Source organism: Ammospiza caudacuta, chromosome 1 (genome assembly GCF_027887145.1).
Source record: "Ammospiza caudacuta isolate bAmmCau1 chromosome 1, bAmmCau1.pri, whole genome shotgun sequence".
NCBI lineage: Eukaryota > Metazoa > Chordata > Aves > Passeriformes > Passerellidae > Ammospiza > Ammospiza caudacuta.
Window position 1 is genome coordinate 38281159 of NC_080593.1, and position 26392 is coordinate 38307550.

A 26392-nucleotide genomic window follows, 5' to 3' on the forward strand; every position below is an offset into this window, starting at 1 on the left:
AGTTGGCTTGTACAATGTGTGTTTTCTTTAAAGAGGTGATGAGATTCGGGGTGTGGGGGGAGGAAGTATTCTTTTTATTCCATGACTCATCCAGCATGAATCTCTTAAAGAAAGTGTTCCAGAAATAAAAAGTGATATTCAGAATAGTAGCATGCATGCAGATGAACTACTATATTCTGCAACACTGACTGAAAAAAGACCCTAAAGATTTAAACAGCCACCACACAAACAGAAATTTTATGGCATTTTTGGGTAAAATTATTTGTTTGTTTCCCTTTATGTTATATACAGTAATTTCCATGCCAATATATTAATTTCCTGTATAATTGAGAAGTTACTTAAAACAATAATAGGTTCAGAGGAGGCAGGGAGGGAAGGGAAAAAAAAAGAAAAAAGAAAGGTACAATTTTCTCCTTTTCCCCTCTCCCTTTTCTTTGTAAATTTTAATTTTAGCATTTCTTTGGGTTGTGCTTCTTCAATAAGGCCAAAGTATGGGCGCAGTGATTTTTTTGGTGCTGGGGGTGAAGGATTCGCTCTGCTCTCGGTTCCAGCCAGGCTCCCCGAGCCCTGAGGACCCGTGCTCACTGTCCCAGAACCGCAACATCACTGCGGCGTTCCCTCCGTGGAGCGGGGCAGGACACACACAGCAGCAGCAGCAGCAGCAGCTCTGCCCCTTCCCCTGGCTGAGAGCATCCCCACCTGCCCCAAGCACACCAGTCACCCCAGCCCCAGGGGCGGCCGCGGGGCCACCGCGCTCCAGGACAAGGCAGCTCCCGCGGCCGCCCACGATGCCAGGCCCAGGAAGGCGCGCTCATGGCGAGGTGGCAAAGCCAAGGGGACAGTGGCCAGTGGAGCCTTTCAAGGTAGAGGCGCAGCTCTGGCCATTAGCCACAGCAGAGCCCTCACGCTGAGCAGGACTAGGGGAGGCTCTCCCTCATCCGCGTGCAACATCAGCGCTGTGGCACTGAGAGCCACCCACCATTCCTCCTCTCGGAACGGCTGAGAATGGTCACAGCTGACTTTTATCTTATGCTAAATTATTAACTTGGCTATAAATGCAGGCAAAAGTTGCTTTGAGGTACAGATGTATGTTCTTAAGCACAAAACCACTCCGTATGATAACACTTAACAGAAATGTATTATTTTCATTGGCTTTTGGCTTACTCTATAAACACACTACATCATTTCGTAGGATTTTTATTACTATTATTATTACAATCCCATATTCCTATTCAACTTGAAATGATGAATGCAAAATCAATACAATAAGTAACAAACGTATCCACGGTGACCAAACAACAAATTCAAAAGCACAGCACGGTGAGTGAAAATTAGCAGTTCTTAAAACAATTACATCACAATTCAGTTGCACTGTAAAAGAACGGCTCATGAATTTAGAAGAGTTACAATGAGCTTAATTATTTGAAAGATCAGCTCAAAAAGTAAAATACACATAGTAGGATGTAAGATAAAGGAAGAATATCTTATTGGAGGCTACAGCTTTAAAGAGAGAGAGAAACATGATGGCACATTCCTGAATTTAGTAACTTCTCTCTCTGATAGTTAAAAAACTCCCTTCACCCTTCACCTAACACTTGCTCTATAACAATTATACTATCAGAAGGTTAGGTCTTACTTTCCATGATAATTTTCAGTTTTTCTTTCAACCTTAATGCTGCACACATGCATTCCCACTATGCCACCTCACATCAGCAGCAATTCAACAAGAAGGCCCAGAAAAGTAAACAAGATGCATAGAAACATACAGAAAAATGCTTTCCTTTTCTTCCCTTTCTATGCTTATGTGGCCCAATAGTTGCATGTTTGGATTTAAAAAATAACCAAACAAAACAACAACGCCCCCAAAAAATCCTACAGAATTCTTTATCAATATTTAAAGGAAAGTACTTTTAATTTTTCCCTTAGAAAAATAAAATTCCAATATTGTCTATGTGATGGCTGTAGCCATTTGAAATCAAAGTAGGTGCACGATGTACGCAGTGAGGCTTTCATCTGGCTCAGTGCAATACTGCTTTGTGCAGTAACAGGGACAGGTGAGATTACAGATGTTCTTGCTTCTCACTGACAGTGCAAGAAAATACCCAGAGTAACCACAGGTAAATATCCCACAGCTCATGCCTTCTTATGCAAAAGACAGGAACGATTATGCTCATTTAAAACTTAATACTGAAGGAGACTTCAGACTGAACACAGCAGACAGAGAACCTGCCTAGCAGAAACTTTCAGCTCTGCTCTCAGTAGTGAAATTCACTACAAAGCACACCACAGTTTTTTTTCCATTTAAGAACTTGTGTTGCACCACAAAACAAATAAGCACATGATACAGTGATTTTTATTTTTTCAAAGTAACTCCAAAAAAAGTTAGATCATCACTACATGCTTCTAAAAATTACAGACAGAGAAAAAATTTAAAAATCAAATACCATGCAGCTAACATATACCTAATACCCTAACTCTATAACTTCAGAAAACTGCAACTTCTAATCCCACACAAGAAAAACTGATTGTTAAAAAAAGCCAACCAACCAAAAAAACCAAAAAACAATCCATCTTGCACTTGCAGTTCTGTTGAAGGTAGAAAAATACTGGAAAGAGATGAATAGCAAGTTAACCTGGCTTCTTTAATGGTGAAGAGACTTAATCCAAATTACTCAAACCTAAAAACATATTGTTTGCCTATTCCTCCTCAGCCTTTTGAAAATGTAGTAAAGAGAAAATATTGAAAATTTATCTTTGAAAGGCACACTGAACAGTTCTCATAACTCAACCAATTTGTATATATCTTTCTAGTAGGTTAGTTTACATCTAAATCTATTGGCTTTCATAATTGATGTATTTCACTGTTAAAGACAAATCACATATACGTACATAGTCTTTAGTTTTATGAAAATAAGAAGACAGTGTTTAACATGGCAAAAGGCATAGTACTTTTTTGACAGAGCTGAGAATATTACAAAAGTTCTTCCCTTAAAGCTTGAAGTGAACTCCTGATTCAATATTTAATGAAACTGAGAAAGCTGCTGAATGTCCCAGAAATCCTTAACTCCCTGCTCTCTGTTCATTCTAAGTACTATGCTGCTATAAATTAACAGTGAGACTAGATGAGATTTCAAGAAGCCAAGAATAGCATTTTTCCATCACACCACCAAATTCTTTATTTTGTTTTTCTTTGCTCTTTAACAGCACTAACTTGCAGCATTATATTGCAATCGTACATCCCAGCCCAGTACTGCAGCACTACATTGCTCAGACATAGCTCTACACTCCAGCGTGTTTTTAGGGTATGCAGCCAGCTCAGCTGTAAGCTGAAGGAAGATTTCTGTCAAGCAAGAAAACTAAACTCTGCACAAATATTTAACAGCTCCAAGACCCCTAAAGGCTTAAAATAATATGCATTTTGTGGCACGCTAGGAGCCAACTCCACACCGGTGATGTGCACAATGCAGAGTACTCGGCAATCGCAGCACTGCAAATAAAACACTGTTTCCCCTTTATACCTTGGAATTCTTCAAACTAAAAGCTGAATGAAATACTGAGGTTTGCTGTGCCTCCCCAGCACTGACAGTGCACTAGCAGCTCGCCCATTACATTAAGTTCGTCTAAAACTTCCCATGCCTCACAAGCATTTCTCATCCCCTCTCAGCAGACGAAACACAAGTTCATTTAAAACAAACCTAGCATGAGTTCATCTTATCTAGCTTGTTTTTCAAACCGGTAGAACTACGCAGTAGCCCACTCAAACAGAAAATTTCCCAGACAATGGAATCCTTTCAAACTGCACAGCCGGCAGGATTCCCCAGTTGTCAGTTTTAGGTGCGTGCCAGCACGAAATGTTCTTGAATCCGAAATCCGTAATAATCACTCCTATTGATAATGTGAGCAGCAGCAGAATTACATCACGGTTAACACTTACCAAAATACATTATGTTTCTCATTAATCATGCAGTCAGGATCCCACGGCTGTGTATTCAGCATTAGCTCCTGCACAGGGCTGACATGTAAAACAGAGCTTTTTCATTCTACATTATGTGGAAATTTCCCAGCACGAGAAGCGTGAGAGAGCAGTGTGCCTCCTCAGGATGAGCGCTTTGCAGGCAGTCTTATCCCTGATACAATCCCTGTCTGATTTAGCGTTTACTCCGGCTGCATGCTGCACTGCCCATTCTTACTGTAATCTGACTCCTCCTTCTGATGTCCTTGCTGTGCCTGTGACATCAGGACTAAGAGTACTACAAACAGATCTTTTCGTTTCGAGCTCGCAACGACATGCTCTTATACCCTGGTTAACCTAACTCTGGTTTGGACAAAAAAAAAAAATAATAAATAAGCCCTTCTAAAATTATACAGGCTGGGTTTTTTTTTTTCTTGGCAGTAAACGCGTCTAGTGACATAACGTGCTCAATTACATAATAGATGGGAAAGACAAAGCATATATTGTTAGTGTATTTTTCTTTGAAGGGCAGGCTCCAGGAGAAGCTTTGAGTGCCTCAATATCCCAACTTCAATAGAAGATAAAGATGCCTGGCACTTTGCAAGACCATATACCCCTTAAGACTTTTTTTTTTTTTTTTAATCAATAGTTCCACTTCAATAAACAATTTCAACCCCAATGTTGGATAAAAAACAAGTCTGTTTCTATTTTTTAAAAAGCAGCTGGCAAATAGGTAGCTCAATTTCAATACAGCTGAACTGATTTTTTAAACGACAATTTCTTCACCTGAATAACAAAGCATGAAGACAGGAGACATATGACAAAAGGATCTGCGATGGAGTTTATAACCTTTCACCCTCCAGGTCTCTAGTTGCTTTCTGGCCCAGGTTGATGAGTCATTAGCAGCTGGTAAGCATTCTATTATTCTGCGGCAAATGGAGTGGTCCAAAGTTTGTAAATAGGTCCCCACGCAATCCCCGATGCTACACAAACCAGTAGCAGCTTCAGAGGAAGAAGGACCAAAGAAACACCAGAGTACTGTCAACTATGTATGTGGCAGTGCCTCGGGATGGATCCAACAACATGCTAGTGCAGCAGTGTGGTGCAGACAATGTGGTCTGTATTTATGCACACATGTCTCCTCTCTGAATCAATAGAGGACATTGGTTTCCTGCTGTCAGTCTGGCATGTATCAGTGATAATACACTTATACTAAATAAAGGTAAAAAGTAATGGACAGTATGCTGAAGTGTTTATTTCATTATAATAGGATCTAATGGGATGAATGCTTTCATTCTACAGGAAAGAGGATGACAGGTATAATTCATTTAAAGCCTCACTTCTTATTTGTAAAACCACCACACAGTAAGTACTATTTCATGAGGTCCAATCACTTCAGGCAAAATTATCACAGCAGCACAGCAGCCAAGGAACGCTCCACTTGCAGCAGCAGAGGTAAGAGCCGTGGTGTACAGTGCCGCATGCATCTCTCAGCAAGAGTCCTCTGCAGCATTGCCCTCGTGAGGTTTCGTGCCGCCTGTATGAATGCTGCTGAGATTAAACACTGACGGGGAACTGGGGCACCAATTTCAGTCCTGTCCCCCACCGGCAGTCCCACTGCTATTCATTTCTGGTACCTAGCCTTTCTCAGTGCCCTTTCTTATTTCAGCTTGCCCCTAGCAAGAGGCAAGCCCTGAAACAAGAGATCCATGGTACACATAAACTCCCAAATAAGTGCTGCTTCATGACTGAAAAGCACACAGTGCAGGAGTGCACTTTGAGGCCACAGTGCAGAAGGGAGGAAGACCAAATCTTTTTGTGTGGGTCAAACTGACCAACAATGTAAGTTAAGCAGATCTTAAATCACAGTGAAGAAATGCCATCTAAAAATCCCTGGAGGAGAAAAAAAAGCTGTTTAGAACTCACGGCCTATGTTTCAGCTACGTAATAGGGACAGCACATAACAGAGGGTTTCCCAGCATATTCCTTTCATTTATTTCATCATTACAATGCTCATTCACTTCTAAAACACAGGGAAGGGCACCTCGCTAAAAGGGAAAATACCATCCTCAAAGACTGGTTTAAAATATCAGCTGAAACACTCTAATGTTCCCTGAGCAGTAGGTATAAGCTACTACCAGGAGCCTTCTGCAGCACAAGCATTCCCTCCTCTCCCTTCATGGAGGGTAAAAGCTCAGAGAATCAATTCTCTGTGAAATCCTTCAGCTCCTTTTCCAACTCTGAAGTGCTTTTGCGGAGGCACTGCGTGACGTCCTTTGAGACAGTCTGCACCCAGGCACAGCATTTGCCTGTTAAGCTGCATTTACGCTATCACAGAAAAAAAGGATTGGGGTTATTCTGCCAGGAGTCAAACTCTGCAAGATGTAGGCTACCTGAATGTTCCACCAAGCCAACATGCCTCCTGATTCATGCCATGGGAACAGAATGCTCACGTCTGTGCAGATGTGCTATTAGTGCTCAGGCAAGGACCCTGCTGCCTTTAAACATCCCCTTCTTGAAATGCTGTTCTGCTACAATACCTGTACCAGTTTGGTGGTGTCTGATGGCAGGTCAGATCCTTAGGTAATGTAAACACCAAAGTGCCTCGTGTTCTGACTGACATGTTCTCCACTACTTGGCTCTGAATGTTACCTCTAGTTTTGTTTTGCCCTGTAGGATGTAAAACAAGAAGGACAACCTCCCTCCTCCCTATTGCATCTTATTTGTGTTCTGAAAGTAAGTATGCAATTAAAGTAAACAAAGAAACTGGAACAAGAACTTCAATTTCTTTTCATTTCAACTACAGAAATGCACAGTAGGAGGGAAAAATCACTGGAAAGCTTTCACAGCCCAAATTCACATACTCTATGACAAACTCTGCTTTCACTCACACACATACAACATTGATAAGCTGCAAAAAGAAGTAGAGCTTCAAGCAAGGAAGAAAAAATAAATTTTATTCCCTGAGTGGGATATTGTCACTGTCAGTGAAAGCAAGGTTTAGTTTAGTAATTGCAATCCCAAATGGCTGGTGTTTTAATGCAAGCACTGAGGATTCTGCTGAGAACAGCTGTAGGGAAGGACGGTCAGGAGCAGCAAACACTTATGTGTGCCTGGAGATTTGAGTAGACCCAGCCTGTGCATGCAGGATCATGCAGAATGAATGAGCAAATTAGTCCATGATGTCAGCCCATGGTGCAAACTCTCCAACCATCAACAAGCCGGCACTGGTTAACCAGCATTTTACTTTGCTACAGATACCGGTGAACTGCAAAATTATCATATTTTCATGCATGGTTCACATAGCATAAACATAACAAGAATAAAATTAATTCTCCTAAACCAGCTAGCCCTCATTCTTATTTCTAATAAAAGAGTCAACTTCTACTCCCTGAAATCCTCTTTTCCAACAACCTGTTTCTTTTTTCATAACAGCATCTCTACCTTAAGTTCTTCTGCCCTTTCTCCCCTTGGTAAAAGTTTTGCCACAAAGGGCAGATTTTCAAAACACAGAACAACCCACAAGATGTCATCTCCTTGGAATAAACAAAACGCATGAAGCAGACATGGCCCAGAAGTACAGCACAGGCCTTATACTTGTCCCGACCTGGGAAAGCTACAGGTTATTCCCCACACCTGACTTGATCTAGAGACAGAGGGCCAACTTCATAAAGTAGCTCCTCTGTTCTGTGCTTTCTACTGATTTTTATCTATCCAATGATTTAAGCAATGCTTCCATAATAAGTATTAAAGCCACTCACAGGCAAGACTGTTGCAGAGACTAATTAATATTTAACATTAATGCACCCAGTTAACTCTCTAGGATTCCTGGAAAACCCTCTTCCAGTCTTGAACTCTCCCATGAGGCAACTAATATTAGATTTATACCCAAACTATTACCAATTGGCTTTGATGAATGCCAGTTACTGAGGCTGACCACAGATCATCTCTTGCAAATGCAGAAGCAGATCGAGGAACTCTTTGCCAGCAAAAGTATAATAGTAGTCAACAAATACACTAGTGATACAACATTTTAAGTCTATGCATCATGTGCAGTAGTCTAAAAGATGTCATACAACTCAGAGATTTCCAGATTTTCCTAAAATAATTTTTGTCTACTGTACAGAGAAAGTTATTAGGAACAAAAATTTATTGTGGAAACATTCATTTCTGAAAATAAAATGGGAGAAACAATCCAAATCACACTTGGCCTATTAATTCATCAAATGCATCCCAAAACTAAAAGATTGTTGCAAGCAAAGTGGGTCTAGAATTTCTAGATAATTTGAAATTTATGTATTGAAGTTGTTTCATTCCTATTAGTGACCACAGTGCAGAAAGAAAGAACAGCAAACAAACCACAGCTTTGTAAGCCTCCAAAAGTAATTGAAAATGTTTCCAAGCACACATATTTTTGTGCCTCAAATCAAATATACTAAGTACATCAGCTAGAAGTTTGGTTTGTTTTTATTTTGAAGCCATCTGGAGCAGTTTAAGACATACTACACAATAACGCAGATTTTGTAATTCATTACTAATCTCCTGAGCTTACACTAAAGGATAAGAAGGGAAGGAGCAAGTTACATTTGTATATTTTAAACACCACATAGGCTCATCTTTGGTTTTGAACATTCTTCACGGGCTAAAACTACCAAATGTGTTTTTTACCCTTGACTCAGAAGTGTCACTTCTGGAAATGTGCAATATTTGTCACCATGAATACCATTTAACTGCAGCAGTACCCGAAGGAACTCTGTAGCACAACACATGAATACAACTGGAGGAACTTAATTAATCTTCCTGTCACTTCCATGATGCTTTTCATTAGTTTAGCTGCTATCTGATCAACTGCTCCTTTCTCTATTGGAAATGGCTAACCAGAACCTCCTATAAAAGCATTTTCAAGAGGTAAACAGGCTCACTTTTGATTCTGAGAGCCTCTACAAAGCTTTGCCAAGCAGACTTTATCAGTTCAGTAACAGTACTTACAGCACTGCTCTTTTTAAGCAACTGGGATTTTCCACATACACAGCTTAAGAAATATAAATAGAAAAATATGCTTTTTTCTAAGCTTAAAGCTACTACTTCTGGTATTTTGTAGTTTAAACACAGATAACATGTAGCAATTGAAAGGTCATATTCTTCTGAATTTCCTTCCCATAGGCATGGATAGTTATAAAACAAAAAAGCAGAATGTAGCCAACATAAAACCAAACCCACATTTTGGGCACTGTTGCTGCTAATTGTTTCACTAAATGCCCACTCCTGTCATCTTCTGCTCCTAAGCATGGGACAAGATTTAAGTTAATAAATGTGAATGAATACACAACTGGTGCAGAAGATTCTTTGACTATGTATATTAAACAGAAATACAGTCTTAAAAGCAAACAAGACCAAGAAGCTTGTCTGCATGCATGTCAAATATATTTTCAAACACACCCACACACAAAATGTAATTTTTTTCCCCTCAAAAATGAAAACTAGAATTGATGACAACACAATGTCCAACCTGCATAATCCTTCCTTTCTCCCTCTTCCCCTTTTATTTCTGTACAGCTTTCAGAACAATTTCTCTAACATGTGGGGTTTGAGCATATGACAAGCAGAAAATTCATCACTACCTCTTGTGAGGTGAATGATTAATTAATGTTTCACTATTTCTGTCCACCTTTCCAACACTCTCTACAATTTTGCAATATACCTTGTAGACTTATCACCAAATCCAGACATTGTATTCTCACAATTTAAAAAACTTAAATTTAGAAATCCAGATGTTGTACTAAAAAGTTTTGGATTTCATACTCAGGATTTTTTTATTTTTGCACTCTGATTTACAATATGCATCTGCTGATCTATGAATGGATGCATTTTGCATTTCTGATTATAGGATCAAATGGCCAAAACTATGCACTTCTATTATTTCTATAATATTTTTTATCAATCAACTTATAAGCCTGAAATAAAAAAAATTAGTATATAGTAAACTCATTACTCATTCTGCCGGCTTTTACTGTGTTTGATTAACCTAAAATAACAATTTATTATATTATTAATTAGAGATCACATAATTTAGTTTAAAATTATAAAAAGCAATCATTGCACAGGTATCAGCCTATGTTTTAAGGTGGGAATGTTTGTTTGAGGGTCTTTTTGGGTGGGGTTTTTTGTTGCTTGTTTGGTTTTGAGTTAAGTGTTCCTTTTTTCCCCTTCAAAAAGGTGCATCAAAGAACTGGAGATTTTCTCAACACTTCATTTAGGACTCTTGTGTGCAAATTGTCCAGGACTGTTGAATTTAAATAGCCTTTAGTTCAAGCAGCTGCTGCTTTACATCTTCCTTTCTTTCCTCCAGGCCTTTTGGAAAGTGCCTTAGCACACTCATTACATGGAGACTGCATCAAGCATTTTTCAAAATACAGGATAAAAATCTTTTTTTACCACTTATGGTGCTTTCACATCACTCGTAACAATCTTACTATCTCCATCTAGTGGCTTATATGATTAAGACTTTTGCTATTAATACACTAAAATCTTTTTATTGACCTTTGCCTTGCCAGCTGCAGAATTTTCATTTCCTACTTCCGGCTTTCCCTATAAATTTTCCATACTTCTTACTTCTAATTTATATTGATTAGTATTTGATTCCTCTTTTATAATTTTGTTCCAAGTTGTGTTTTAAACTCTAGCTGCTCTGCCAATTTTGTGGCTGAACCAGAAAAGACTTCTAACTAAAGTTTGCCATTTTCTGAACATGAAACAACTTTTTTAGTCATCTAGTGACCTCTAGTAATCTAAGACAGCATCAATTTTCCTCCCAAGGCTTTTTTTTAGCTCTTTCCTTCCCAAACATTTCTGCTTCTAATTTTCCTATAAGAAATATCTTGAACCATAAAATCTGCAACCGATTTTATCTGTATTCTGTTTGCTCCTATAGAACATTAAAAATAAATCCCTTTCCATACCCTTAAGTACCTAAAGGGAAGTATTTCAAGATACATGCACAAAAAACAGATTCCTTCATTTTTTTAATACTGTTTAAAGAAGAAAAGGGAAAAAAGAAAAGTAGCAATGCAGTATGATTTTAAGTTTCCCCGTGATCATGAAGGCACTGAGCTGTGGTTTAAGTACTTAACTGCAAGAGGAAAATGGCAGCATGAGCAGTCCCAGTGTGAATGGGTGCAAAGCAGTTTGCTTTCTATACTGGATCAATCAGTATAGAAAGGGAGGCTGGAGCACAGACCTGCAGCCAGACAGGGACACAAACACTGTCAGCTGCACAAATTACAACTTCCCTCCTGCTTTGGAGAGCTGAGATACTTTGCAGCAGCACCCAAAGCAATTGCAAGGTGCCAGCACCACATTTGCAACTAAGAAGAGGCAGGAGCTTCAGGCATGTCCTGCTTTAATGACCTTAAGAGATAGCACCTCAACTAAAGTAGCCAGTGCTACAGACACCTCCTGAGGCAACGATAAATTGCAATCTGACACGATAAATTGTAATCTGACAGGAAGGAATTTCATCTCCAGTGGCATAGAAACAGTTAAACTGACCTCACAGAAAATACTATTGCTGCATCCGACTTCCTCTCTCATATTCAAGGAAAAACTGTTTTAGCTAAAACTATCAAAGGAAATGCAAGTGAGGAAGTGCCATGCAAGAAGAGGAGAAGACACAATGGCAGCAGGCAAGACACTAATTTGAGGCTATAAAAGGATGCAAGTAATAGCACAGTATTCAACTTTTTATGAGATTGTTTTTAAATCTGTATTAGATTTATTCACAGCAGCACTGAATTTGATAGGCCTGTCCAGGTATAAGCACTTTGTAATTCTACACATGCAAGCTCCACAGCAGAGTGCAAGAAACAACTTTCACGAAGTGAAAATATCAGCAATACCTCGCTGTAGGTGGGATTTGACTCAGAGACTGACACTTAAGTTTTATGTGTCTATTTGTGTGTGTACCTGCAATCTGGATGTCTAATTTCCCACCACAGTCAAAGCAGATCAAACTGATGCAGTCAACAAAGTCAGAAGAGCTACTCATAACATCTGGAAGTCGACAACAGCTTTGGGTGTCCAAGCAGCTCTCCAAGCTCCATAACTGCATTGACTGGAGTTTCACCAATCCAGAGGGGAGCTTAGACACCTACCTCACTCCTAGAGACACACATGTACACATACACACTCTGCCAGCTGAATCCCAGCCAAGGCTTCCAAATCCCTTAAACAATCTGGGATCCCTGCAGATCACCCACACCAACTGAATTTCAGCTCCATCTGGGATCACCACAGCAACTACCAACTGTGCTTACCAACACTAAGCAGCACTTAAAACAGAACATGAGGAACACCTGCAAGAGAAACAAGCATATAATTTATTCAAGAAGATTTGAATCATCTCCTAAGGAATTAACTATAAATTAGCTTCCCCAGTGAGTGGGGAAATTTCCTGGGCTCTTACGTGACCCTAGAGTGCCTCAATATTACACTCTGCAAAAAAAAAAAAATCAAAGACCAAAAATGTGTGTCTTAAAAATATCAGAAAAAAAAGTACAGCTCTTGAATGACCAAGCTGTCATCCTACAATAACCATGGTCTGCTAAAATCCCTGTATTTTAGCTTTAACTATTTTAACTTAAAGTATTCATGCTTACCTTTAAGAAAAAAAGGGGAGCATGTCACAAAGTTGCTGTTAGATGATGTAGGCATTTAGTGTTAATAGTGAACAGGAAAAAAATGTTAAAAATCATCCAGAAACTATTTCTTCTAATTTCAAATGCTTAAATACTCTTTTCCTGGGGGAAATGGAAGGGTGTAACTGTTTCTTAACATTCTGTCAATAATGTTCAAATACAATCCTACCCGGTTTATAATAAACAACAGTAAAAGGAGCGTTTTCATCTCTGTTCCCACCTTTTGATCTTGTTGACAGAGACTTCTGCCACTCTAATTTAGAATGTCATGTACAGCAAAAAATTCCTGTCTGTATCTGTTCCTTTTTCATTGCATCTCTTTTCTGTACACATTCCTTTTGATCTGCCATACCTCTGAATTAAATTATCAGATTTGAAAGCACCCTGCCATAACAGCAGCCTACAGGTAAGCTCTATTTCCCACAGCTGAACAAAAACACTGTACCCCAAAGCCAGATACCTTCTTTGACATGCACTTTTCAGGGTCTGGCTCAATACAAACACTTTGCAATTTATTTATGCCAATTCTTGTACTTAGAAAATTAATAATTTTGAAATTCAACAGCCTAAATAGAGTGTTGTGACTATTTTTAGATAATTCAGTGGTTTTTAGTTTGCTGCTCAGTAACACTTATAATAAGCCTAGTTACTCTATGTGTCTAAATATGTATAGAGAGACACAAAATTCTGGCCTAAGCCTTCAAAAATTTTTTTCTTCTCTGCACTATACAGATGAACAGAGTACAACAGATGAAGATGTATCTCATAGCTTCACTTCATATGTCTGCAGAGCACTACAGTTGAAAGAATTTCAGCTAGGTTTGAAAGCCCCAGCCACATCTCTTTAGTCTCTGTAGATATGAGACAAGTGCTCCAAGTGTACTGACTGTCTGTGGACCCATCTTATGCAGGAAGACCATGTTATGTCAATACTATAATAGCCTGAAGTGGGTGAAGAGCTGGCTGTAGGGGTCGGTATCTCTGCCCAGCCTGAGGAAAGGTGTGCAGATAGCAGAGCAGAAGATGCAGGAATGGTGAACTGGACTTCTATGCTCACTTCTCCTGCAAATCCACCATTTTCTCCATATATAAGAAGGTGATTGTCATTTCATGAACATTTATGTTCTGGCTGCTCAGACACAGTTAACTGCAATGTAGAAGTGACTTCTAGTTCATCTGAGGGTTGCATTGATTTGGCAGTTTAGTTTTGTGCAGTGGAAAACTGCATCACTGACAGAAAAGCTTTCATGGAAAATAGTGTAAGAAAGAGAAGGCCTCAGTAAAACCACTTAATGCAGAAGTCTGCAGTGCCTATTTAATCCCACTAAAGTTATTTTATCATGTTCTCTAAGTTTCTGATACTTATGTACTGATACACTTTTCATCACTTATCTACCACTTCCTTCCTTAATCACTGTCCACCAGAGCATTTAATTAAGTAATTATTTTTACCAAGAGTAACTGTCTATACATTAAAATCCACTGGGCCATGCTCTATTTTCATTTACATCCTTTAAAACCAATGACTTTCGGAACAAATTCAGGAAGTACCGAGCACGAGGCAGTGCACTGTTGCACAAAGCACATATGCATGCTAATATACACACGTATTTGTATCCAGCCTTGTGCACACACAAATGCATGCAGTGTAACACAACAAGGCTAGATGCCTTCTCAAGTGTATAATTAACTTGCTACACAGGTCAAAAGCCACACTAGGATTCCAGTTCCCTCATTTTTTTCTCACTCATTCCTCCTCAACAAGGCGATTTATTTTTCATCATTGGATATAAAGCCAGTCGAAGGGTAGAACTAGGAGTGATAAAATTTGCAAGCTATTGAGTTACTTTTTTACATCCTATCAGTATGCCAGAGACGTTTGATTAGAAGGAGGAAGTTAAATTATAATGCTGAATATTTCAGCATTATATTTTATTATAATTTGGGATATTTTATTTTTTATTTTATTATAATTATAAATAACAATATTTATAATTTCATGGTCATTGCTGCTCAGCATAAAAAATTTCATGACATTGCTCTGTCTTCTAGGTCTCATAACTGTTCTGGCCAGGTTAGAAACCTATTTTAATAGAATATCCCAAACAAAGCATAAGGTAAGAATGAAAGTGAACCATGGTTTTAGTCAGGGTCCTCTGAGATGGTCTTCTGCTGGAAAAAACTCCAGTGAAACCACCTGACAGATGGGAAGAATAGCCCCAGATAGAGCTAGCCAGCAATTCTGCAGGCTGTATAAGTCTTGTCCCCTTATGCAAGGATGACTATCCACAGTTCCACAGCATGTGCTTTACCTCTCATCATCACCCAGTCCCAGCAGGAATTGGGAATACATTCTCCTGGACACCTAGTTTAATAAGCTTGTAATTTCATAAACTTCTGTCTGATGCTATGAATGTCTAAAACTAGGACTCCACCAGAGTAAACAATAAAAGACAATCTTCAGGTTAAGTGTCTCGCATCAATGTGTCACCAAAGATAGGCAAAACGAAAGGAAAATGCCTTGGTCTGAATCAAGACAATTAAAACTGTCCTCAGTGTCCATGTAAGCTACTTATTAGGTTACTTTTGGGGCTTTTTCCCCAGAGACAAAAAATGCAAGCTCACTATTAAAATACAATTTTTAACTGAGAATATGCATCACAAAATTGATGGGCAGTCTCCTGTTAACTGAATTTTTTTTTTATAAGCAATAAAATGGGAGTGTGAGTTATTCTGAGAGTTATTCTTAGGTGCCTCATTAAAGGGAATCACAATATATTGATATTTTAAAGAGAATTTTTAAATATTGTCTTTTCACTGGAGTTAGATTTTTATATAAAATCCAGAAAACTAGAGAATCAGATAATTTTGAAGTAATAACAATCACAAAGAAACTACAGTTTCAAGGCTTCAATGTATTTTATCATTAGTACTTTCAGGGTTTCTTCAGAAGAAAGTTACAAAAAAAAAAAGTGCAACAGTCAAACAGCAATCTCAAAGAAACAGATATTTCTTTACATGTTATTTGACTACTTAATCTGATTTTCAAGTTCAGAAACAGATGAACTGGTGGTTTGGTCCTGCTGTTGCTCATACTTCATATTTCATATTTTTCTGCTATAGTCTTTTGCCCTTTTGTAAAGAGTCATTTTAAACTTTCCATTGAATATTTTCTAAGGGAAGGTCAGATCTGAGAGGCTACGAATGGATTAGCCTTTGATCTTTCTTCCTTGACTAATGTGTATTCAAGCCTGCCAGGAGATTTTCTAAAACGGCAGATTCAAGACTGACTGAACAAGAAGCACCGTTTACTTGGAAGGGGGACATCACAGGAGTTGCAACAGTTTTCACTTGGAAATTGCAAAGTATGTGATTTACAGAACTTTAAGAAAGGCAGATGTTTACTTTAAGAAAAGCAGATGTACTACTACTACACATATGTACATATTTTTTAATGCATCAGGAAAGCAAAATTATGAGATAATAAAGGGATATTACATGAGTCATCAGAGCTTGTACATTATGAGGGAGATAATTAGTCATTTCTGATGACTGGATACCATAAATAGTATTTCACTGTCATTCTAGGGTCACACCATGACATTCCTATAGAACAAATAAATCCTTTAAAGAGGGACAGTTTAACTGTAAAGCTCCTCCAGTGGGAAGCATCGCTATACAAATAACTCTCTCCCTTTTTATTCCAAGCTAGAGACCCTTTCACTTAAGCAAGGTAAATGACCCTCACTCATTGCCAGTAAAATATTGTCACCTTTTGAGATGTTCCCCCCACCAGTGTCAAGATATACTTCACAGAATTAATCTTTCTGTAACCTGACTGATGAAGTCCTAATTTACCAGACTTGAGGCACTCATAATATAAAAGGATGAAAGGACATTAGCATTTATGATACAATATTAATATTTTTGCAAGAGCTGTTGCAGTTCCTACTAGATGATTTTATAAGATAGGAAACAGTATACCCCTGCTTTACAGACAAAATGTGGATTTAAAATATAATAAGAGGGATTAGTTAGTGAAAGAAAAAAGGCTGAATCCCTGGAGTTCTTGGCTCTACAGAAGCATTCAACTCACAACATCTCCCATCACATGAAAAATGCAACTGTGAGGAAGTGTATATAAAACCTGTACTAATCCCTCCTAATGCTGAAAGAATATACACAAAATAGTTTATTATTTGTAAGAGAACACTGACTCACATTTTCCTTAGACTTTCACGAGACAAAAATGGGTAATTTTCTCCTTGTATAGATTTTGTAAGACTATCAAAGTTACATTGGGGTGAACTTGACCCAAATTGTGTCAGGAACAGGGTTGTGCTGCTAATAAAGATAAAGGTCTGTTCACTGGGACACTATTGAGTAGTTAAAAAAAAAACTTGTAAACAATTGTTTACAATTGTCAGCTTTCAAATGCAATTTTATAAAACTCTTGTGGCCTTCAGACATGCCACAATTTTATCCTTATCACTACATTAAATCATCCTGCCAATAATGTCTTCGGGAGGAATTTGAATTCTTCAGGCTTGAATTTAATTACATTATGTAAACTAGGAAATATCTTCAGTGCACTTTGAGGGAATAACTTATCTTGGAAATTGTTAAATTCTGTTTTGTTTAAAATATTTACATTTTGATAACTTTATTCTACTGCATATAGCATTTATTGATCTTTCTCAGGAATCCATTTTCAATATAATGAATTCTATTTATTTTCCATAAACTCTTGACTGTGCTAGGCCATATTCTTACACAGCTTTTAAGGAAAAAATAAATTAACATGGTTTTGAGAGCATAAATATTTTGTTTTATAACAATTATAAGACAGGGAAATACAACCTTACACTATTTTTTTCTTTCCTCTGGACAGAGTACTTTAGTCCACATCTTGGAACATAGTAGCAATACCTTAGTTAAAATTTTTCAGAGTAAAAGTATGGTTATGTTGACTGCTACCTGCACATGGAATTTTTTTTCTTTCTATAATACGACTCACTTTCTTTCTATATTATGACTCATTACTTAATTTCTGTATTATTACTCATTTGACTCATTCAGTAAATATTTTGTTCTTGTGGGGTTTTTTGTTTTGTTTATTTTGTAAGGAATTTGAAAGTATTTTCAGAAGCTCTCTTTTTAACTCATCTCCTGATTTCTTGCTCTTCTTCTCAGTCTTCCATCCCCAATCATGCTCTCTTCTCTATCACACTTACACCCATGGCAGTGTTAACTGCATTTCAGATACTATCAAAGTATATTTTTTCCCTCTCATATTTACTTCACAGAACATATCTATAGATGTGAAGGCATTTCACAGCCAGTCAAGCCAAGGTTCCCTTCCACCTGCACTCGAGTGAAGTCTTGAAATGCATCAAAGTCCAATTCTAATTAGGAGGGGAGGATAACAAGCAAGTATTGCATAGAATTTAATCATCTAATAAAAAAAAAATATGTACATCCAACAAAGGCAGATAGATTTTCGCATTCTAAATCCTAAAGTTTAGGAAACCAGATTAGTTTTAAAAAAAGAAAAATTAAGAAAAGAGAAAAAGGAGGAAGAGAAAAAGAGAAAAAGAAAAATCTCACTTGATGCTAGTCGTGGATGAAGCACTGTTTCCAGCATACAATATCTGTGGCCAACTCTGCTGTAAACATCCAGTGTGCCTACGCAAAAGCATTGCCAAGTCAAGTCTTTTTTAGTGCCACCCCTTATCAAGGCCTGGCTTTAAACTGTATTGTTGCAAGTAACAGCATTCTGCTAATATTATGCTATTTTTCCAAAGATAACAAAACTTCCCTACCAACATCCCAGCAAATCCCCCAGTCAGATTCACTGGTAGGGTGGATCTCAGCTAAGTAACAGAAATGAAGCTTTGCTGCATTCACAGTGCGGGTAATTTTTTCAGCTGGATGTTCCCATGGAGTAAATAGTGTTCAGCTGCACACCACATCTGCTCTGGCACAAACATGTCCAAGAAGGGACATGGGTTTAGCCAAAAAGGGCACGTTTTGCACAATTTTGGATTCTGCTGCATTTCCAATGGGTAAAGTATATGCCAGACAGTTTTGGAAGCTCCCTAGGAAGGGGAGCGTACAGATGAGCAAACATATCAGTATGTCTAATAAACAGATCTCATTGCAAATATTGACATTCAAGTATACTTTATGCTTTGGGGGATTGTGCTATTTCATGAAGTGTTTGATAATTTAAAAGAAAATCCCCACTTCCACAGGTCTCAAACATTTTAAAGGAAAAGTCTTCAGTTTCCACAGCATTAGAACCAAAAAGTCATGCAAAAAAAGGTCAAATAAATAAAAAATAAACTTGCCCTTCATTTTTTTTAAAGTTTTGTGCTTATATTAAATCCTGGATTATGCTTTTAGTTTGTTTGATTTAGGTCCTCTTAGAGAAGATATGCTATAGCTATTATTTGAAAAAGAATAATTTCAGAGTTTGCTATCACTATATGCTGTAAAGAAATACACCACAGGCTTGCTTTTTTGGCAACTGCCTAAAAGTGCTTCCAACAATAAGTAGGGGTGTATAATTTTAAGTGTTTGTGCAAATGAAGACATGAAAGACTCCAGTTCCCACTTTCTTCAAGAACTTAATATTTGTCAGTAGCCCCCAGAAATGCCCAGGTGGCTTATATCAGCTGAGGCACATTCTTTGCACCTAGATAGTTGCCATGGAAATAACCACAGAATTCTTTGGCAAACTCTACGACGGTCCTTACCTGTACTCTGTGCAGAGTGGGAGCTGATGGCGCCCACAAAGTGGCCTGTGACATCTAAGCAACACAGTCCTGTTGAATAACTAACACATTTGGAAAACAGTCATGGCACTGAGTTACAGATTCTCAGTCACAACCAAACTCTCTGTATGTGATTGTGATTTAAACAACTTCAATAAAATAAGCTTTTTAAGTCTGGGTAAGAAACAAAATCCTCTGAAGGACATCTGCCGCCTTTGTTGGGTCATCTCGCACCAGGTACGACAATTCCTGATGGGTTGACAAAAGGGACTACATCAGCTGCAATGAGGATATAAAACTAGCTTCTGACAAAATCTTTTGAATTAAGAAGTGGACCAATGCACAAACATTATCCTTCAAGCCAAACTTACACAAACAAGCCCTTCATTTAAGCTTGCTCAAATTAACCCAACTGCTAGTGGAATTTTTTTTTTGTCTACCCCCTCTAATTATCTTTGTGGACAAATGTTTTTGCCATCCTCTGTCAAGAGCAAAACCACATATGGTGATTATTCACCTTTGCTGTGACTGCATCTATTAGGTCTCCAAAAAGCATCAATTTGGTACCACATTTTTACTGTGTTCTCAAAAAGTGAAGAGAGAAACATGGAACTTGCTGCCCTTTCAAACCTCCATGGCTGAAGTCGTGCCATTGTGCGACCTCTGCCTCTAATTCACAAGTGCTCGCCAAGGGCATAGTATACAAAAAGTAATTTAAGGTATGCAACAAAACACAAAGAACGAAGCATAATCTATATCTAGATGGTTCCCAAAAGTAATTGTTCAAAATAGTCAGGAAGGCTCACATAGATGGCTTTTATCCTCATTCTCTAAAAACATAAATTTTATTAACTGGAGAATGATGAAGGATTGAGTAGCTTCAAAAATTGCTGTAAGTACCAGCAAGTCACTTGGTCAAAAGATAGGGAATGATTTACAGTTATAAGCTGTGATATATAGATCCAAACATAGAGGACTTGAAAGCAAACAGTGAAATCAACAATTACATGGCATGTCTGTTTAGTCATGACCACAGAGAGGGATTAACATCCATCACAGACTTCTGCTTTTGAGCAGAACATAGGGAGCCAGAAGAGTAATCCAGAGATGTGCCTTGCAAAAGGATCACACATAGAAGAAAAAAAAAAAAAAAAAAAAAAAAAAAAAGAAAAAAATTGCAAGCCCAAAAGACTTTCAAATATTGTTTTGGAAAAGGCAGAAAAGACGATTTATTAAATACAAGCACAGATGAGAGTGCCTCCAGGGACCAGATTTATAATAATTACTACCTCTACTGACAGCTTCTTGCCTTTTAAACTTAGAAGAAAAGGATGTGGGAGAAGGTCACACACAAGAACACATTTGTCATCCAAGATGCTGTCCTCCATTTCTATGATAAAATAATTTCTCTTACAATACATTGCAAAGCAATGGACTTCAGTTCCCAAATTATGCTCTGTTAACATGAATCACTCAGGAAAAGCACACTCTCATTTATTTTCTCCCCTTTCAGGCTCCCAATTTTTTCTTCAACTATTTCATTTAAGTGAATTTTTGTTTTGTGCTCATGTGAAATAACCCAAAAATCCTCAAATCTCCACAAATAAAATGCCTGGGACAAGCAAGTGAAACACTGTACCAAAAAATTGAAACAGCCTCTCTCTATCATGCTTGCTTTCTATCACAACCTGTTTGGCAGGATTCAGTCAGGACTGAGGTACTAATGTGCTGCTGTTGGAATGATCTCTTTTTTCTGGCCTTTATCCTCTGTCTGAGGAAAGCTGTCTCCCAGGGAAAGTGTCTCACAAAAAATGTTCAGTTTACCATGCATAAATTATACTCAGGTAGACAAATGCCACACTTGCTCTACGAGGTCAAATTAAAATTTCCTGGTTTTACTTCCCATTCTCAAGGCTGATGCTACATCACATTTCACTGTGTTGGATGCAGTCCCTGAAAGAATATCTATTTTAAATTAGCAGAAACTAAATGATTAATGCAGTATTGATTGCAAAGAAGTTTGTGAGTAGAGAGTTGCCAAGCCTTTGGTTTCCATACCTCATCAACAGTCAGGTCTCAGAGATTCATTTGATGTCTCATATACATCAACTACCTCATTCATACTTAAACAAGATTTAAAGGATGTTCTCCAAACAGAACAAGGTACTGAGGATAAAATATGTGCCCACCAAAAGAAAGAGTTTTTTCATCTGCTGGAATTTCTCATGTAAGTATATAATCACTTGCATCCTGTCCACCTGACTGCACACTGAGAGTTCTTTAGCTTTAATTGTAATGTTCTTATTTCTATTCATAAAGCTGTGCAAGAATTAAATATAAATACAGTTTTCATGTATGTATAACCCATCTGCAACTCATTTAGAATTTAAAAATCACCTTTGTATTCCCATATGATGTTACTGAGCCAGACTATGCAAACCATTTAAGAGCAGCCTTAGGAATGCATTTTAGCCATGTGATAATGATTAAAGAATATAATCCAAAGTGGCTCCTGCACTACAAGATACAGTCACTTCTGACAACTCTGTTGCTGCTTATAAACAACCACCATTACTTTAGAGAGAAAGAGTAAAAATATATATTTTTTTTTTAATAGAGAAGGATTAGATCAAACACAAATACTTTTTAAATTTCTCTTCCAGTCTGGGGCCACTGTGAAAGCCCCAGTCAGCTTCAAAGCCACAACCTAGGAAGAATCATCTTTTACCCTGACAACAGTTAGATATAGGACATGGATTTGAAGGAATTTTTCAAGGCCATTTTCTATATCTGAGAAGCTAAAGCTGTTCCCAAAATAATTTGATTGACATGCATAGACTGAAAACATAGATGGTAGGCAAGCCTTAGAGAATACATTTTTGCCCCTAGCTGATGTTATAGACCTCACTATGGATTTATCAGGATTACCAGACTAATTTAGCTGGCAATCTATATCTTTTGTACAGGTGCTTATCAGTCTGGCAGAAGAGTATTATCACTTAGTACAGTTTGGGTATTAACAGCTAGCAGTTCTGTAGAGCATATTTTTCTAGAACCAGATTGATTTTGGGTTTTATACCCTATTAAGTAAAAACAAAAAAAAATATCGCTCAGCATAAATTTGCCAATTACAAAGTTGCCACTGAGTTCCCTTAAATCAGCTTTCCAGAGCATGGTTATTATTAATAACACCGTTTCTCTACTTTCTACTTTTTATCTGATACACTCACCCTAATTAACATAAAGTTTGAAGCAACAGTCAAGCAGAGCTAAACTGAAGTTAAGAGCGGGTTTCTTAGTGCCTAATTACGATGAGTTTAGGAATTTCACCGAATATTCTGAATTAGAAGAGACCCACAAGGATCATCAAAGTCCAGCTCCTAGGCCTGCAGAAGACATCCCCAAGAGTCACACCATGTACCTGAGATTGGGGTCCACATGCTTCTTGAGCTCTGTCAGGCTAGTGCTGTGACCTCTTCCCTGGGGAGCCTGTTCCAGTGCCCAGCCACTCTCTGGGTGAAGAACATTTTCCTGCTATCCAACCTAAACCTCCCCTGACACAACTTCAGGCCATTCCCTTGGGTCCTGTCACTGGTCACCAGAGAGGAGAGATCAGTGCTCTGCAGAGAATGAAGAGTTCTTTGTGGTGACAGCAACAATCCATGCTGAAGATGATGCACTGACATTTATCCCTGCTGTCTGATATTATGCCATAGCATACAGAGCTTGTCATGGGTTTCTTTGGAGAATGGAAAGAGAATGATTTCAATCATGAAAAATCCCCAAAGTGCAATGTTTGTATAGCCATATGACTGCTACTGTTAAAACCTGTTGGTGACACCCAGCTGAATTTCTACAGGAAGCAGCCCAAATGTCTGCTTCCTCAACCAGGTTTCCATAACTTCAACTCTATTGTTTTCCACTGCCAGTGGCACTATATGTTAGGGACATACACATCCTCATCTATTCACAGATATGAGCAAGAGAAATCTGTTCCCAACCTGCAGGTAGAACATTTTGGTCCAACCACTTTTCTTAGTTGATAAAATGATGACACTAATCTTCCACTGGTGCTGCATTAGATTATTAAACAAAAGTCTAATTTCAAAAAACACGCTGCCTGCCCATTAGACACATTTTAATGCTTTAATGTGACTGTTTGCACTTCACCAGATGCCTTAAAACTATAGGTCCACTTTCAGTCAATATATTATCTCAGAATCAAGCTTATCAGGTACACTAATGTCAGGAACAAACCACCATTTAAAATGCCTCCTATTGTGCAGTAGTGTTGTTCTGGAACAGTACTGCAACAGCTACCAGAGAATAACAAGGCTATTTATATCTTTAGTGCTTGATAACTCATAAAACTAAGTTACATCTAAGTAATTTGGGGGGCATTAACGCTTTTCAGTGTCTGCAGAATAAAAGTATGCTAATGAACTAAACAATTTTTTGCATGTAGAAATGAATGTTATCTTTCAAACCAGAACTAAATTCCCTAGCTAAATCTCTGAATATAATTTCCTGAGCTTGTGTGAAGTGCTCCTTTATATATGATTATTATTTTAGTAGCTCTGCTAGAAAAGTAAATCTCTTACATTCATTAAAAACTAATAGTTGCCTTTTAAGCACATTAGTGCAAATATATTTACCCCTATCACAAGGAATCAGGCTACACTTTGCTGACATTCATTACCAGAAAACAGTCTAATTTGTCTTTTTTTTTTAAATGAAACTTTGTCATATTTTTAAAACTAACTCCAAAAGCAACTGTAAAATGTAAATTAAACTCCATGTATTGTTACTTTTGAATCCCCAACAAGCAGAACTTTTAACTGAGCTTTGCATTTTTTAAAGAAAAAAAGAGTGATTATCCTCAAATGCACACAGGTTATGGCCCACAATTTCTTTAGATGCATTAGCATGTATTAATTATTTTCTCCAGTATTTGGAAAAACTCCTTTCTTAATTTCTGCCTTTTCAAGGTACCTGGCATTTAGCAACAGGCCCAAAACAGCAAAATACCTCAAAGCTTCAAGAACATCAAGAATAGGTTTAATACCTATTGAAGTGGAAAAATAAAGGACCTAAGGTTTACCATCTATCCTGTACTACAGAATATATTTCAAATATGAAGAGAGAGAAAATGTATAGCATCAATTAATTGCCAAAGGAGTCTCTCTGTGTGAAAGGGTCAGCTTGAAGAAGAATATTAATTTGGGTCTTTTGATCCTTAGACACAAGGTGAGTTGTTGCCCTGACTCCTTGAGCTGAACTTGAAACTGCTGCACTCCAGGCATCCAAAAGGAGTTTTCTCTAGATATTATAACATATAAAAACTGAAAGTCGATGGTTTTATCACAAATTTTTTGACTATTTCTTTTGAAACTAAATTCTGGCATGTTATTCAGAACTCTGAACAGATCTACTGTTAGCTTTCACCATTAAGAGACACAAGGCAAGGTGAATAATGGCATTAGAAACTGGCCCATTACATTATGAAATCAGTGTTTCATATAAATAGATACAGGCATGCAACTAAAAAATACTATGGAGTTTCAAGGCTCAATTAATGACAAGTTTGCTGCCAGGGTTATTCATACCCTGCACGATTTCTATGGAAAGCTATGGATGTGGTACAGACTGTAAAATTAAGAGAAAAGCTGTACAATCGATCCTCTTATTGATTTTAGAAGACTGATAGCAGTCTTGAAAAGCTGAGAAGAGGGATGCCAGGGAAATGGACTAACCAGGCCCAGGAATAATCTGAGAGAAGTCAGTGAAAGGGAAAAGTTGTGCATCCTCTGATAAGCAACACAAGACAGGTAAAAAATGCCAAAAGGGGAAGGCAGGGGAACTCTCATCCTTGTAAATTGATGGGAAATGCTTAGTATGCCTGCTGCTCCGAGCAGCGTGGGACAGGGAGAGCACCTCCCTTACACAGGGGCCTTCAGGCTCACACTGTGAGGTCCAGCACCCACAAAGGGTCTCTGCCAGCAGTATTGCTGCCCTGGGTCTAAGGCCAAGATTTGCCTTAACAATCCTAACCAATGCACAGGAATTATTTCACCTCTGGAAAAAGTGTTAAGGCTATCCTGATTATTTTACTTCTTTGTGTCACAGATTTTTCAAAATTTGGCAATCAAAGCTGTAAATTTCTGCTATGCTTGAATCCAAAGTGTCTGTTTTTTTAAACCATAAAACTTGATTAGTGTGAAAAATGAAGACTGCTCAGCTGACAAATACAAGTCACATTAACTGGATCCACTTGTTTCCCAAGAGGCAGAGAGCTGTGGACTGACAAACCACAAGAGTCTGAGAGTGAGTCTGAAAGTCTCAGGAATGCAATATGCTTTCCTCCAAGCTGCAAGAATTAGCTTGAGGATGAGCTTATCAAGCCCTGAGGAAAGTCTTCCCTACCAGTTGTAGCTTCATCCCTTTGATAACTTTAAAATGAAATGAATCAGACATGCTATATAAAAAACTTGCAATGAGGAGACCATTTCAGCACCATTACTTTTTACTCAGTAGAGAAGAGATACAGGATTTTCTGCAGTTTCTTCACTTTTTTTTTTCTTCATAATTTTTTTTCTTTTCCCAGCTAACCTCTCCTTATATCTCCTGTTGCTGTTCCCTAAAATGTATGTTAGGGAGAACATACATTGCTGGACATGCTGTGCTGTGACTTTACCCCCAACTTTGATGAGTACAGAAAAACCCTACAATGATTCAAGGCATGATCAGAAGGACCTGACTTACCCAAAGATGCCACCAAAGCTGCTCTATCACTCCCCTCCTCAGGCAGACAGGGAGAGAAAATACAGTGAAAGACTTGCGGGTCAAGGCAAGGACAGGGAAAGAGAACACATCAGATACTCTCATGGATCAAAAGGACTTGAGTCAGGGAAATTAGTTTATTACCATTCAAACCAGAACAGGATAAATAGAAATAAAACCAAATTGTAAAA

At 38.0% G+C, this 26392-nt stretch overlaps 1 protein-coding gene across 2 annotated transcripts in view; it reads right to left on the minus strand.

Moving 5' to 3' along the window:
- The window catches only part of ZNF385D (zinc finger protein 385D), a 332326-nt gene that overhangs the window by 163742 nt on the left and 142192 nt on the right, over positions 1 to 26392 (minus strand). The window contains exon 1 of one of the 2 annotated variants that reach the window (XM_058814667.1): positions 3935 to 4129. The exons of the other annotated variant lie outside the window; for it this stretch is intronic. Within the exon in view, the coding sequence (XP_058670650.1) occupies positions 3935 to 3956 (22 nt within the window). The 5' untranslated portion in view covers positions 3957 to 4129. Of the gene's footprint in view, positions 1 to 3934; positions 4130 to 26392 lie in introns of those variants that run through there. 2 annotated transcript variants of the gene reach the window in all.